This window comes from Argentina silus (assembly GCF_951799395.1).
Source record: "Argentina silus genome assembly, chromosome: 2".
Classification (NCBI taxonomy): domain Eukaryota; kingdom Metazoa; phylum Chordata; class Actinopteri; order Argentiniformes; family Argentinidae; genus Argentina; species Argentina silus.
In genome coordinates this window covers 22,322,920-22,338,280 of record NC_139656.1, presented here as the reverse complement: position 1 = coordinate 22,338,280, position 15,361 = coordinate 22,322,920, and the positions used below count along the sequence as shown (strand labels likewise).

The following is a 15,361-nucleotide window of genomic DNA, read 5'->3' as shown; positions in this document are numbered from 1 at the left end:
TGTGTGTGTGTGTGTGTGTGTGTGTGTGTGTGTGTGTGTGTGTGTGTGTGTGTGCGCGTGTGTGTGTATTTTATTTCTATTTAAGCCTGATTCAATGTTTTATATTCATGATATGCAGGTCTACTGTACAGAAAACTGCTGTGGTCTATGTAGGGCCTATACACTATACTTAGGCCTTTTTTAGTTTAGACAGGGGCATAAATTAGTCACAGGTGTGTGATGTGATTCTGTACGGTTGCAACAGCAGCGCGCAGCATCATTAGCGATGCTGCGACGAATGGACTCCCTCGAACACAGCCATAAACGTAGAACGCAGCGCAGACTTTCCCATAACTCCCTACTCATTCGCATTCACAGAGATGACCAAAATGGCGGATTCGTCGGTGGGTACTCAATATTCCCTAATTCTTGTTGTATAATTTACACGATTGCATGCATATTTGTGCCCTCGGTGCTCCATAAAATATATGATCAATGTCTTGTCTTTCGACAGGTTGATGTTGTCGAGGGCTGTCGGCTCCCTGTTCTCCGAAAAAATCAGGAAAACGAAGACGAGTGGCGTGAGTATCTTCCATCAGCGCTAGGCTAGCTAGCGCGAGCTGCGTAATAAAACAACTGTCATGGCTGAATGTTTTGAAACACTCGAGGCCCCCCGAGTATGACAGATTGTAAACAAAGACATTGGTGGTGTTTACATATATTTCATTTGCTTTCCCTGTTATATCACTGTTATTTACAGTACTTGAGCAACCAAGGAAATGATGTGTTATATGGCCAATGCGTTTAACACCATTATAAGTTACTTGTCACAGCTGAAGTTATTATGTTAGCGCAATGCTTTTGCCAGGTTATTGCTTATAACTGCAAGTGTGCATTGTTACATTAGCTAGCTCGTAATACAGTTTCCCAAGACCTGTCATGTAAATATTTATCCGGAACACTGTCTAAGGTAGTTGTTTTACTGGCATAATTAGCTGGCTAGTATAGCTACACTACATTGTCACTCCCTGGCTTTCATGCGACGTTTTCCCTTACAGCTTTGGCAGAAATTCTTAGTGTAAAAGAGATCGTTGGGAGAAAGCTCTACTATGTCCACTATATTGACTGTGAGTATGCACTATTGTGTTATTCAGTGTGATTTAGAATATCATATTTTTATGGTGTAACTAAAGTGATATTCACTAAGACGTAAAAAAACAAAAAACAACAACAACACGTGATAGACATTTGACTAGCTGTCAAAGGTGTGTGTACAAATGTTTGTCTGCTTTTATTTAAAGTCAACAAGCGTCTTGATGAGTGGGTTACGCCGGACAGGCTTGACATGAAAAAGCTCCAGCTCCCCAAGAAGGAAGCTAAAACACCCACCAAGAATGGCCTTCCGGGGTCCCGGCCCAGCTCCCCAGAGAGAGAAGTGGTTAGAGCGACCGGAGCTGGTCCACATCCCCCCAGCAGGCCTCCCCAGCCGCAGGCCCAGCAGAAGTCCCTACCCACCAAGACCTCCCTCCCAGATTTCCAAGTGTTGCAACAACAAGCTCAGGTTTGGCAGTCATGTTTTAAGCCTAGTTCTGGGAATTGCACCCTGATGCTTGCTGTCTTGTTTTTATGTTAACCACATTTTTTTTGATCTGCAGTTGTGCTTGATTCTGAAGCTTTGTGTCCTTGTTAAACCACCCGACTACAAGACAACTAGATTGTAAACACCACCAATGGGTAGAACCAGGGTTTTTATTATTGTAGTAAAATTACTCCCATGAAGAGGATAATGGATTTGTTTCTAGGCCTTGCATTTGTTTATAGATAGTCTATAAAAGGAGATTCATTAATTCCAGTAGCTTGCAGAAAGAAAGAAAAAAACATGCGTCTGGTCTTGCCTTTGTGAAGACAGGAATGCTAAATGAGAGGGATGTTTATCTTGTTTCATACATCTGGAATTTAGGATTGTCTGCAGCTCAGATTAATTGCAGAAGTAAAAACATGTTTGTATGCAGAGAATAGCCTTAAGGCCTTTTTCAAAGATGTGCTGGTTTTTAAATATCATGCTCAGGTCTTGCTCTGGACAATATGTCGCCTCTGAGTGTGCAAAATTAAATACAAATTGGAATTTCATATGTACTGAATTTACTAAATTGAAATGGATTTGACCCCAACCCTGGTTAAAACTGCATGGTTTTGATGTGGAACTTTTCTCATGATCAGTTCACAATCAAATACATTTAGTTAACAGTAGCTCAATGGTACGAGTATAACAGTAAACCCACAGAGGTAGTTCTGAGCTAGTCTTACTGTTTGAATCAAAGTTGGGTAGTATGTTATTTTGACTGATTATATATGGAAGACAATTGTATTTATTCCAAAAATCACCCCAACAGACTTTGTTAGATTGTGTTCAATAGGGTTACATGATTATGGCTGTTGAATGGTGAATGCATGGAGAAAATTACTCAGCTCAAATTAATCATGCTTTTGGATGTTTGAGTGTGAATGTCAGTTAAACCCCCTCCTCCTCTTCCTTCCTTTTCAAATTCAGAGGAAAAGTCTAGATCTCAATCTTCAAACTGCAACAGCTCCTTCCAGAGGCAAAACTCTCCCCACAACGGTACAGCTTCAATTTACCAATTCTACACACCACCAGTCGTGACAGACATGGACTTAAAGCAAAGTCTGAATAGCGATGACAAACAAACACTCATGCTCGTAATGAAAACTTTTAATCCTGATTTGTCCATTTGTTAAATGATTCAAATGACAGGGAGAAACCTCTTGCATGTGGATTTCTTAAAATGACATGGATTAAGGATATGGGGTTCCATGAAGTACACCTGAGAAATCATTTTTAATCTAATTTGAGACTTTATTGAGAACATTGTTGAATGTGATATCTGTACGTTGTTTACAAGCACTATGAAAGGGGGGGGGAATCTAATAAGATGTCTAGAAAGAGGAGATGTATACGTTTTGTAATTGTCATGCATGTAGAATACATTTTCTAATTTCTGTTTGACTGACCTGTCTCACAGAAGAGAAAAGCAGAATCTGTCTCCTTGGCAACTCAAGTTTCCCCAGCAACCCCCGTGCCATCACTGCCAGGTTCAGCTGAGGCCTCCCAGGCGTCTGTTTACCCTGCTGTGAGGGACTCCAACACCTTCAACCCAAAATCAAACGCCCGCGATGACCATGAGCAGCTTACCTCTCTCACAACGGTAAACCAGCACTAATTAACTTTCAGTTGGTGGGTTGAACAGTCTTCTTATTCATCAATGTTTGTTTTCCTATCTCCTCCCTAAAAACCACAGAATGGTACAGCCCGGCGGCTCATTCCCTCTCAGCCAGGCAGGAAGAGGAAGGCTAACTGCGGGGGAACCGATGAGGTATGTAACACGGTTAAGAGCCTTGGGAAACGTCCTCTTCTCTCTAGAGACATTCATTCCCCTTGTTACAAACCACCATGTCTTTCATCTTTCACATTTGTAGGGTAATACATATGCTGTTTTTAGACACATGCCAACAAATCAACCTGTCACACTTTTTATTCTGTTCTTTTAGTAATCGCATCAACATCCTTTTAGTTTGAACATATCAAAAATTGAAACTCAAAATTGAAAGTCAGGAGAATCCATGCGGGGCTGCGCCTCCAATCCTTCTACATTAGACTAATGATGGTAGGAGTCCAAACTAAATGTGACATGATGCTCAGCAGGGAAACCAGGATTCTACTTAGTGTCAACAGCATGTCCTAAGTAAATTAAATTGTTGGAAACTTTAACATTGACATGAGGACCATGTGTTACTAGCAACATTGTAATAATAGTGTGATTTGAATGGGATGGAATTATATGTCCAAAGTAGTTTCAGGTTTTAAAATGAAAATTAACCTTTCCCTTCGCTGTTTATTGTTTAAGCCCCCCAAATTAACATGGAACGAAAGGAAAGCTCAATCTCTTGTTAGCGCTTAAACCTGCCCCTCTTAAACCACTCAATGATGTCTTATCCCCCCCCCCCCAATTGATAAAAAAACAATGTAAACAGTGACAATAATCATGTTCTTCCCCTCTTAAATCAGTGTCCAAAAACCTGCATCCGCTTGTGTTTTTCTGCTAGATAATAAAGGTTTTCCAGTATAACAGCCCTCGAGTCGCCAGTGTCTATCTACAGCCAGGAGAGGTCCGTCTCATTTCCTTCTCATTGCCTGTTTGCTATGTGTGTCTGTCCTGAGTGAGCTGTTAGAGAGTGTCTGTTGGAGCCAGTGGGTCCAGTAAAATAGAGTGGATCTGCTCACCTCAGACCTTAGCATCGTTTTAAAGGGAGGGGAGGGGTGGTGTAAATCTGCCTTGAATATTAGTGGCATTATTGTAACCTCACTACTTTTGTTCAGTCAGTTTTATTTTTTTATTTGTATTGATGTATTTGCTTTCTTTTTGACCAGTGTGCATCAGAGATGGACTGAATGATATCACTCTCTACTTTAATGCTGCTTCCCCTTCCCTTTCCCCCCCATTCTGCCTCTCAGGACTCCCAGGACAGCTCAGATGGCATCCCCTCCGCCCCTCGCATGACTGGCAGTCTGGTGTCAGACCGCAGCCATGATGACATAGTCACCCGCATGAAGAACATTGACTGCATCGAGCTGGGCCGTCATAGGCTGAAGCCGTGGTACTTCTCGCCTTACCCACAGGAGCTCACTACGCTGCCCATTCTCTACCTCTGCGAGTTCTGCCTCAAGTACCTCAAGAGCCTCAAGTGTCTGCAGAGGCATCTGGTTAGACACTCACTCCAACACCCCTGTCTGCTCAGCCTAATCCAGTTGTGTACCTCTGTACAGCCAATCACATATTGCTCATGTTTTCTCTTCCAGACAAAGTGTAATCTTCGACATCCCCCAGGCAATGAAATCTACCGCAAGGGCACCATCTCATTTTTCGAGATTGACGGCAGGAAAAACAAAGTGAGTAATTAGCAATACAATATCCCCCAGCCTCCTGGTTGCATTGTTATTTTGAGCGTTTCTTTGAGAGCTTCTCTCCTCATAACTGATCTTTCTCTCTTGTTTGTCAGACATACTCTCAGAACCTGTGTTTACTGGCCAAGTGCTTCCTGGACCACAAGACCTTGTACTATGACACAGACCCCTTTCTCTTCTACGTTATGACAGAGTATGACTCCAAGGGCTTCCACATAGTGGGCTACTTCTCCAAGGTACACCTTTTCACCTGGTTTTAATAGACATGTTTGTGGTGCCCATTAACACATCTTGTCAGCAAAGCTACTATAGAAAACAACTTTGGGTCAAAACTAACTGTACTGATTTTTTGGACTAGATAATGGAGGAAATCATAACTGACTCATTACAGATTGAAATTGCAAATACTTTTTCACGCTTACATATCCAAACATTTTGTGTGCAGGAGAAAGAGTCGACCGAAGATTACAATGTGGCCTGTATCCTGACCTTGCCCCCTTACCAGCGGAGAGGCTATGGCAAATTGCTCATTGAGTTCAGTAAGTCACCATTTGGAAAGCATTGGCACCAAAACATGAATAGGAACATTTTCTATATTTCATCTGTGTATTACAGCCCTGCTACATCATGGGTGTGATGCAGAGTTGATAGACTCTTGTTGTAGCCAATGCTACACCAGCATGTGCGTAAAACTATGCTTGGAGTCTATTTTTCCACGTGAGCAAACACCATACAAAGTGCCTAAAATGATGAGTTTCAATGCTTTAAAAAAATAATAATAATAATAATGTACTTAGCTTCCTAGTATAGTAATGTAATAGAAATAGTAGTACACGCATACAATAGTGGTACCTGTATGAAAAACGACCTGATAAACCGAAATACAGTCCTCATTTGTATTTGGAGCTAGAGGACAAACCCCAGATTTGACAACACTCTCAACATAAAACGTTTGAAGTTCCTTACAGAAACAGACTGGGAGTGGGAAGGCTATTTATTCTGCATCCCGTGCACAACTGTTCATATTTCTGGTGTAGCAGGTGAAATGACTGTGCTGACCGGTACATGCATGTTTGCATGCTGCATCCCGGTGTAGCACCGGTGTTAGAATCTTTATTTCTTCATTATTCTTGATGTAGAAAAAAATAAATCTAAACAACCATTGGACCTCTCAATGCTTCATTTATAGCTTTGAGCGTTTGTCAATGTGACCAGTGAAAATACGTTGCATTTTCGGTGCATTTTCACCTGCCATAGTTTTGTTTAACTTCCTTGTGTGTTGTTTTTGTCAGGTTATGAGCTGTCTAAGGTGGAGGGGAAGACGGGCACACCTGAGAAGCCGCTGTCTGACTTGGGACTGCTGTCCTACCGCTCCTACTGGTCCCAGACCATCCTGGAGATCCTCATGGACCTTAAGCCTGACAATGGGGAGAGGCCGCAGATCACCATCAAGTAAGTCTCTGTCTCAGATAGCAGACTAAACATGCTCTCAATCAGTGTGGATTGATGTTCAGAGGCCTTGCACCAACTGAAACTGATTTTTGGCAGCTATATTCTATGTTATAGCTCATTGTCATGTTGTGTCTCTCCAGTGAGATCAGCGAGATCACCAGTGTGAAGAAAGAGGATGTCATATCTACTCTTCAGTACCTCAACCTTATAAACTACTATAAGGTGAGAGATTTTGTCCAGAGCTTGTTGGCGACAGGTTCACTGTAACCGCTTACATTGTGTACAAACAAAATGTACACAATAAAATGTATACTGCAACTGTAATATACATGCAGAAAGAATATGCAAAAATAATTGATTTTCACATTACCCCCAAGCAGTGCTTTTAGATTCATAGGTAATCATCCACCTATTCTAACTGACTTCTCCTTTCTTCTTTTTGTGTATTCAGGGCCAGTACATCCTGACTCTTTCAGAGGACATTGTGGAGGGGCATGAAAGAGCAATGCAGAAGCGTCACCTGCGCATAGACCCCAAATGCCTTCACTTTACCCCTAAGGACTGGAGCAAGAGGGGCAAGTGGTAGGGGCCAGCCTGATACACCTGCCCCCCCCTCACCCCTCTCTTACCAATGACCTGAAGAACTCAGGAAGAAGAGGACCAGACAATGTCTCCTTTGAGAGAGGGAGCTTCAATACAGAGACATTTCTTCTGTCATAATCAGACTGTTTTTGTTGGAAGATTTGAGAGATGTATAAGATCTGTGTTTGTCAGCCAGCATACACAAACCCAACCTCCTGTTGCCCATGTTTGTCAACACCATTTGGACTTTGTCATTTGCACCTCCTAGATCAATTTTCTTGGTCTAAATGATGGGAATGCTTGTGATCTACTAATGTTTGATAGAAGATGGGGTTGTCTCTGACACCTAGCTTCATCCCTCTACCAGCATTTGTCCTTCTCAGCATTCTGCACACTGACTAGTCAGTAATTTGTTGGTAGCTTGTGTTCATGTTAGTAAATATCACTCTTATTGTTTTGGATGTAATCCTCAATTATGACTGCACGCGTCCACAGCCTCACTGGTTTCTACGCACAATGGCCAAATTCCTAACTTGAGATCCATGCGCGCAACTCTGACTTTCACGTAAATCACGAAGAGGTCAGAGAGATTTCTGCCAAACGTTGTTATGCACGCAGATCTCAAGTTAGGATTTCAGCCAATGAGAATTACAGATGTAACCCCTAAATAACTGTGCTTGTGACCAGTAGTAATTGTACATAAATATACTGTTTTCTAAGTGATTTTTTTAAAAGTGGTGTTGCATTTCTGTATGTCAAATGAGATGTGCGGTGATGCTCAGTACAGAAAATAAGCCATGTTGAACTGTTACAAGAATGTAAATATGGATACCTGTACAGTTGTCTGTTGTTTTTTTTTAAACTTGAATGTAAACTAACTACTAATGCTTGTCATTTAATTTAATGAGACTATTTACTGTAAATTTGTGTGTATTGGTAGGGATCTGTAACAAAAGAGTGATTCATACATTGGTTTTGTTTGTGTTGTCATTCATGTTTACATCCAGTAGAGTTACTCTATTTCTATTCTATTTATCTTCTCTTTGTATTTTTCTGAAGTCAGTGTATGGGTGATTTAGATTAAGTGAAAGTTGTGAAAAGGGTGGTTTAATAAAAGAGTAAGATTTTTAGACAACATTAAAGACAGCTATATATAATGGAGATACATTTTATAGTTTGAAATGAGAGCCTAAAAGGTAGACTCTGGGATATGATATTATGGCTGTGAAAACAGAGCAACTTTCATCAAAGATATTGTAGTGAACAAAAGCAAATGACACTCCACTGGTTACACTGCCCTCTGACATAAGATTGAAGAGCGTACGCAAACAATTCAACTTCAGCATTCATGTCTACAGTGTATCTTTTCCTCCCTTTTCTGGTTTGAATTCAGATTTGTAACTTTGATTTTCACTCTGTCGTCTGTTGCATCTATGTTTCTGGCAGCATCGCCCTGCTCTTTTTGCTAATGATGTCATATCCCAGAGTCGACCTTTAACATGGAAATGGATTTACATTTATGTAAGAAACAAGGAAGGGGATCATGGCTTTAATATGAGTAATTAAAGGATAAAATATAAGAGACAGACTGACATAACTGTTTTGCCTAATCATGTTCATTCCCCTGAATTTCCTCCTCTGTTGCCTGAAAGAGAGAACAAGACAACAGTAGTTTAGATGCTAAAGCAGAAATCTCAATTCCATTTGCAGTTCAGCTCATGAGGTTTCTGATATTTGTTTGAGAACAAAGAAAAATAGCCTCACCTCAAAGAAGTTGTCAATGAGGCGGTCCAGAATACCACCCTGTGAGCGGAACGTCTGCTGGTTCAGGTCTATGGCAGCCAGTAGTCTGAGGTAGCTGGTGATCAGCTCTATTTCCCTAAGGACCAGTGAATTCAGGCTTTTGTTAGATTAAGCCTGGAGTAGTACACACAACTATTTTGTGTTAGATGGTGTGTCTTACCTCTTCCCGTATTTGTTGTCACTGTAAGTCAATCTGAGAGCCTCTATATAGAACTCCTCATCGGTTTGTGGTGCACTAGACTGGAGCTCTGTAGGTAGAGAAGGGGATACATTTAGTCTTCAGTGTCCTGCCTATTGGTTGTATGTTGCCTCTTCCATCTGTGCTACTGCATGTCATAGCCCTCTGACATCACAAGAGAAACCAACCTATCTTCTTGATTGACTGCATCTCGTCCTCATATATGTCCTGAAACTAAAGTAGGACACAGATCAGGAAAACTGTTGAATTCTTATGAATTCTCATTCTCATTCAGCAGGCTGCTTAGCAAAATCCACACCAACATGTATTTATTGCCTTAATGTTTGTCACAGAATACCTTTTGAATCTTTGTCACCATCCGCTTTTTGATTGTCAGTTGGAAGTTGTCGACAAGAACAGCAATGAATAGACTTGGGAGAAAAGCATACAACACAGTATAAAATAAACAGGGTGCTCTTGCAGCAGCATGCATATAGTGTCAAACTGTGGGGTGTCATTATTACAACATTTTCAAGCATACTCACTTTAGAAAAGTGAAGTACTCCACCACAATGTACAGAACCAGGAAGATGATTATGTGGGGTGAACCTGTCATTTTCAAGACAATTAGACATGTCACTAGTTACACATGATGATGACTGCTCATATACACGGATGTCCAGGAGAAAACAGAAATGGATCAAATACAGGGACAAGGGACATGGATCAAACAGATTCAAGTTCTGTTCTTCATAACTGTTTCACAATGCTGCTATTAACATTTAGGTGTGGTTCTCATAACTCAATGTAGAGTAGTCCCAATTAATAATGTCCAATGTATTATGTCCCATGTATTACTGTTTGTGCTTTCATGACATTTGGTTTGCAACATTGTTTGCGACATTCACTGTACATTACAAGTTTAAATTAACTAATCTAACTAACAAACTCCATCCTGACTGACTCCTTTAAAATCATTACCAACATTCAAAATGTCCCCTGTATAGACGTTCCAGTTGAGAACTGGACTGGAAGCTAGCAATACTAAGATCCAAACCTCTGACTGTAACATGACTGGGAGAGAAAAGTGTTTCTTCTGATTGTAACATGACTGCAGGGGAGGCTGGTGGAGGTAGAATGGGATGATTGGCTCACATGTTTGATACTATTCCTCATTCTGTTCCATGCATGACAATGAGCCAATATCTACCTTCCAATATCTTCCAATATCTACCTCCACCAGCCTCCCCTGCCTGACTGGGAGAACAGTGTTTCATATGAGTGCAACACGACTAGGAAAGCAGTGTTTCCTCACCACGGTCTCTGCTGGTAGAGTAGATGAAAGCCCAGTCATCCAGTGTGAGCAGCTGGAAGAGGGTGAACACTGTCCGGAACATGGTGCCAAAGCGCTCTGGGTCAGACTCATTAAACATCTCACGGAAAATAACAGCAAACATGAAGAGAAAGGTAAACATGAGGATGATGATGGCACCCATGGATTGGAGAGACTGGAGGCAGGTGTTGACAATGGACTGGAGATTTTGGAGACAGCTGTTGGGGAGGGGAGAGCGAGTGGTGCAGACAGTTAGTTATAGTAAGTGTTTAGGTTGTATTCATGTCGGGCTGTGTCACTAAAGTGATATAATCAACCTCAAATAAATAAGAGAGAGGGGGAAGTGGGACTGAATAGGTTTAAGACTGAAAATACACATGCATCCTACCGGATGGTACGCAAGACCCGAAATGCTCGGATGGCTCGGATCCCTTTGAAGATCTTTAGAGTGCGGAATATTGTGGATGCCTGCCCTCCACTGAAGCTCCCTGCAGACTCCATGAGTGGCAGCAGGAAGTCAATGAGACTGATGACGATGATGAAAAAGTCTGAGCGAACAAAGGGGAGGGAGAAAGAAAGGAAGACAAATAAAACAGGGAGAGGGGAGAGACACACACTTACAGGGAGGAAGGTAGAAAACAGCGAGCAGACTAAAAGTGAGACGAAGTGTTGATACTGATAGAGGTTATACGACATCTCCTATAGTGACAGATGCTATCTGAAAGGGTCGTGAGACTGTCAGTGCCTCCAAGCCATTGAAAAGTGATAACTACCCAAGTCATTCCAGGGGCTTTTAAAGTAGAGTCGACCCCAGACCAAAAGTTTCAGCACACACTCCATGAAGTAGATTGCCAAGAAAGCTGAATCTAGTGCTGAAAAGAACCACCCTTGAATTGGGAGAGAAGAGATGGCATTTACACACTAGTAGGCTGCATTTTTAATTTCAGACAGTCACTTAATGCAATGTAAGGGATTACCACTACTTTTTGCAATTTATCCACACCTCCTTTCACAGTCACACTTTCGAAGGTCTGGGCCACTAGAGTCCCTGTGTTGAGCAATACCACGAAGAGGATGAACCGGTCGAACAGGGGGTCCTCTGTGAAGGACACAATTATCCTGAACAGCTGCCGCATCCAGTCCTGCAGGGCACCCCACACCCTCAGCCAGCCTGTACTAGACCGACGCTGCTCCTGGATCCTCCGCTGCTCATCTGAGAGAGAGAGAGAGAGAGAGAGAGAGAGAGAGAGAGAGAGAGAAAAAGAAGCACACATGACATGTGGAAATGGAACATTTGATGTGTTCAGCTTGCCCCTAGCATCAGTATGCCGTAGGTCTAGGAAAATTAATTCACCTTTCGCAATGAGGATCTTCAACAAATCACCATCTAGGGTCTCACATGTTGAAAACATTCGTTTCTTGGGTGGCTGCACAGGTGGCTTCAAAGTTGACCTGCGGCGCTGGCCTGTGTAGTAGATGATCACAGATTCAAACACACAGGAGCGGAGACAAAGCTGAGACAGAATGGATTAGTAGTAGTGAATAGTGGATTCTGGAACCATTCTACTATGTCAAAGTAAATGTTAAATTGTTGGTGAGGGTGTAAATCTGTGTGCATAAGGGGGTATGGGGAGTCTTGCCTTTCCTAGACACTGTCTGCCGGAATGCCATTTGTGGTGGTTGCTGATCCATCCTGCACACCTGGCTGAACAGAGACAGACACACACACATAGGCTACACTTGAAATGCAGAGAATGGTACCATGAAAACATGTCAACATAAAATGATATCATAAGCATAAATAACACGTGTGTATGTGCATTTAAATACTATAGTATTCTAATCACTATTCTGAACGAGATTGTCAATAGTCATGTTTTAATGTAGGCTAATTACTACCTTGCACTGAAGTTACCATGTACAGCTGTGCAATTATGATTAGCAAAGTAGCTACACAGCAACTACATAGATTATGGGCAATTTAGCCTATAGCCTAACAACATATTTTATTAAGTAGAAAAACAACAAGTAGGCCTCGTCTGAATTTACTCATAGGCCTACGTGTCTGGACAAGTAAACCACTCGGCTATGTGAGAATGCCTCTAGAACGCAATGGTCCGTGCGTCATAATCACGTATTCATTACCTGCGCTTCTTTGTATCGTATCTATACACATAGAATAATAGAATTATATTTCTATGCCTATACATCACTTTGACTTTTCGTTAGACCCAGGCCCATGATGTCTGACCACCGCAATTCCTCTTTGTGCCACAGGGGCGCGGAATAATACCACCAATGCAACGAAAGATGAGGACTTTCGGACAAAATGATAGAAATGGTACTATTGCTATGTGAATTTTCAATTGTGTGTGCAATCATAGAAGGGCCTTCATTTTCAGGTTTCAAACACGTTGAGATTTTGAAATGTTAGTGTAGAGTTGAGGTGATATAAATGTGCATATCAGCCTAAACGTTGCCTCGGAATTTAAAATGAAAATCGAAGGCGACAAGTCTACAAACTGGTACAACTGTATACACCTGAACTTGAACCTAAATCATCGTGCCAAGGTCAATCTGGTGGTGTCGGTATTCCATATCAATAGAAGGCAAATGCAGGGCTTTTCGATTAGGCTTTCAACAAGGGCATGGTTTGTAAGTAACCTATTTGTGTTCGTGAATTGGCGACTGTATGTAGAAAGTAGGCAGAAAATCATAGCCTCATCTCATGAAAAGGATATATTTTCTATAATAAAAACACACAGAGCAGAGTATATAATAACACTCCTTTTATTGGTAGAAAGAAGTTAGAATGATAATAATGTGTTTCCAGGAACATATGACACATCAATTTGGTCCTTTGAGAACGTGCGTAATTGCTTTTTTTGGTCATTACGCACGTCATCACAGTCAAAAGCAACATGATTGATACAAATGTGGGATAAATAAATAAATACATAGATTATTAAATAAACAAATAAATAAATATCGAATAAATAATTGATTAGATAGATAAATATACCTTTGTAGAAAACAAAACTAATTTACGAAACACTATAGCCCTACTACACAGGAACATGAGATTTCACTTCAAAGACAAGTTTGTCCTCTGCCAGATGAACCCAGTTACATGATATCCCTCTCTCCAAACAAAGAAATAGCACGTATAGCTAAAAGTCTGTGGTCATTACATTGTTTGTGACAAAACGATCACCTGCCTGCTCTCCGTCGGGTGATATTTGTTGATGTGTCTAGTAAGGCCAGGGGAGGAGAAAAAATTATCCCCACAAAACCGACAGGGGAACACCTCCCCAGTTATTTTTGCGACTCGCTCCGATCCTGGGCAATTGGCCTCGGGGGATTCCCTATGGAGCGGGCCGGACTCGAGCGGGCTGCTCTGCTGCTGGCTCAGCGGCTCGGAGACTCTGACCAAACTAGTGGACGGAATCTGATTCGGGGGATTACCAGCTTTCCTATTGTGCAAGGCCAGGTGTTTTCTCAGGTACGCTTGTCGTCGGAATTTCTTTGAGCACTGTGGACAGTTGAACATCATATCTTCATCAGAGCCTGAGTCAGAGGGCTGTGGGGAGGGTGGGAGCGCATCTCTCGCTATCGGTGTGGCAGGTCGGCTCTCCTCTTTCTGCGATGACACCCTCTCCACCTTCGGTTTGTGCCAACGTCGGTGGGAGGCTAGGTTCGCGGGGCAGCTGAAAACTTTGTCACACTCGTCGCAGCGATATTCAACTCGAACGATGCGGGAGCACTTGTGGTGGGCCAAGGTAAGAGGGTCCGCGTACCGCTCTTTACAAAGCTGACAGATGAACTCTCCAAGCGGGCTGCTAGTATTGGAGCGCTGTTTCACTTCATCCTCTGCCTCCTCCGTGATGCGCAAACCGAGGACGGGAGATGTGGTTACCTCATCCCGGACACTGGGCTTTTTCTCGTGGTTTGGGGAGCTTGACTTGCGCCTTTTGGAACTCGTATGAAGAGATTTGGCGTTGGAGGAGGCGGGTCTCTTCACTGCTGCAGATTTGGCATCCCCACACAGGGTGTCCAGTCTGGTGGTCATCTCCGTAAGAGAAGGCATCACTGGGGAGCCGTTGATTGCGAAGCTTCCCAAATTCGCCTCTGGAAAGGTCTCTGCTGGAGAAGGAGAAGTAGAGTTGAGCATTTCATGAGCTGCGTCTACTGGTGGGTATTGATATCCATGACTGTCAGGACGCGTCGGGCTCAAAGATTGAGCGCATTGAGAGTCTGGAATTCCGCCGAAAATACCCCGGCTCGGAAATGTGATAGAGAAGTTGTGGCACACCGAGGGCAATGCAAAGGTCGGGGCCTTCTCCATGAGCGAGGAAATGTCAGCGGTGACCAGCGCCAAGCCCTCCTCCTCGCGCATCCTGTATGAAACAGGACCAGCCTTTTTAGAACGTTTTATGAGGAAACCCTTTGGCATGGTGACTGTCTGTGAGAGTTATCTTCAATCTCAATAAGTTTTTGTTCTTAATGTCGAGGCCAGGGATTGGAAAGAATCGTGCGTAATGCGTCCTGTTCGCTTAGCGGTACTTCTCCACACTGGCCCTCAGTCGCTTGTCTCTGTCTTTATAAAGGCAGAGAGCGGTCATTGTGCGTCAGTTAGGACGCAGATGGCAGCAGTCCAGCCGTCAATAGAAAGGCCCGGCAACATGATCCACTGGGAGTCTCTGAGGAGCACAGCGGCAGATGTCAGCCTCCCCCTTTGCCGAATCCCCCTGTCTCCCCCCGCCCACTCCCACCCGGACCACTTGCCCCGTCCTTGACGGTCCCTCGCCATTATGCAGATTACTCAGAGCCACACCACACTTATCCAGCCTTTATCCTCCCATGTCCTCTGAGACTCTATTCAACACACACGTGCCGCAGCCGTCCGCCCATTCATCAAAACGCACGAATGAAAAGTAGGGGGGAAAGTGCCAGTGTGCCTAGAGGGGGAGGGGTGTGAGTCAGTTTTGGGGTAAAGAGGCAGAGCAGAAGAGCCACGGCATGCAGTCAGTCTGTGTATGCTGTATTCTGTATC

General features: G+C 42.9%; 2 protein-coding genes across 3 annotated transcripts; one reads left to right on the top strand and one right to left on the bottom strand.

Annotated features, from left to right (window-relative positions):
- Window positions 1–359: 359 nt before the first annotated feature.
- kat5b (K(lysine) acetyltransferase 5b) lies at window positions 360–7,966 on the top strand (the record flags this gene model as incomplete). Of its 2 annotated transcripts, XM_083687181.1 has the most annotated exons (15): window positions 360–383; window positions 494–560; window positions 1,038–1,106; window positions 1,281–1,540; window positions 2,531–2,599; window positions 3,021–3,203; window positions 3,297–3,371; window positions 4,102–4,164; window positions 4,511–4,759; window positions 4,856–4,945; window positions 5,056–5,196; window positions 5,406–5,499; window positions 6,253–6,412; window positions 6,553–6,634; window positions 6,864–7,966. In XM_083687181.1, 15 exons carry the CDS (start codon window positions 360–362, stop codon window positions 6,996–6,998), a joined length of 1,761 nt encoding a protein of 586 aa, XP_083543307.1. In that variant the 3' UTR covers window positions 6,999–7,966. The 2 variants fall into 2 exon arrangements, with proteins under 2 accessions (XP_083543307.1, XP_083543306.1); XM_083687180.1 differs by having other exon boundaries at window positions 4,511–4,945.
- Window positions 7,967–13,495: 5,529 nt separating this feature from the next.
- LOC310801227 (insulinoma-associated protein 1a-like) lies at window positions 13,496–14,761 on the bottom strand (the record flags this gene model as incomplete). Its single annotated transcript, XM_083665222.1, has 1 exon — window positions 13,496–14,761. The coding sequence occupies one exon, from the start codon at window positions 14,759–14,761 to the stop codon at window positions 13,496–13,498; it is 1,266 nt and encodes a 421-aa protein (XP_083521348.1).
- Between the last annotated feature and the right edge of the window lie 600 nt (window positions 14,762–15,361).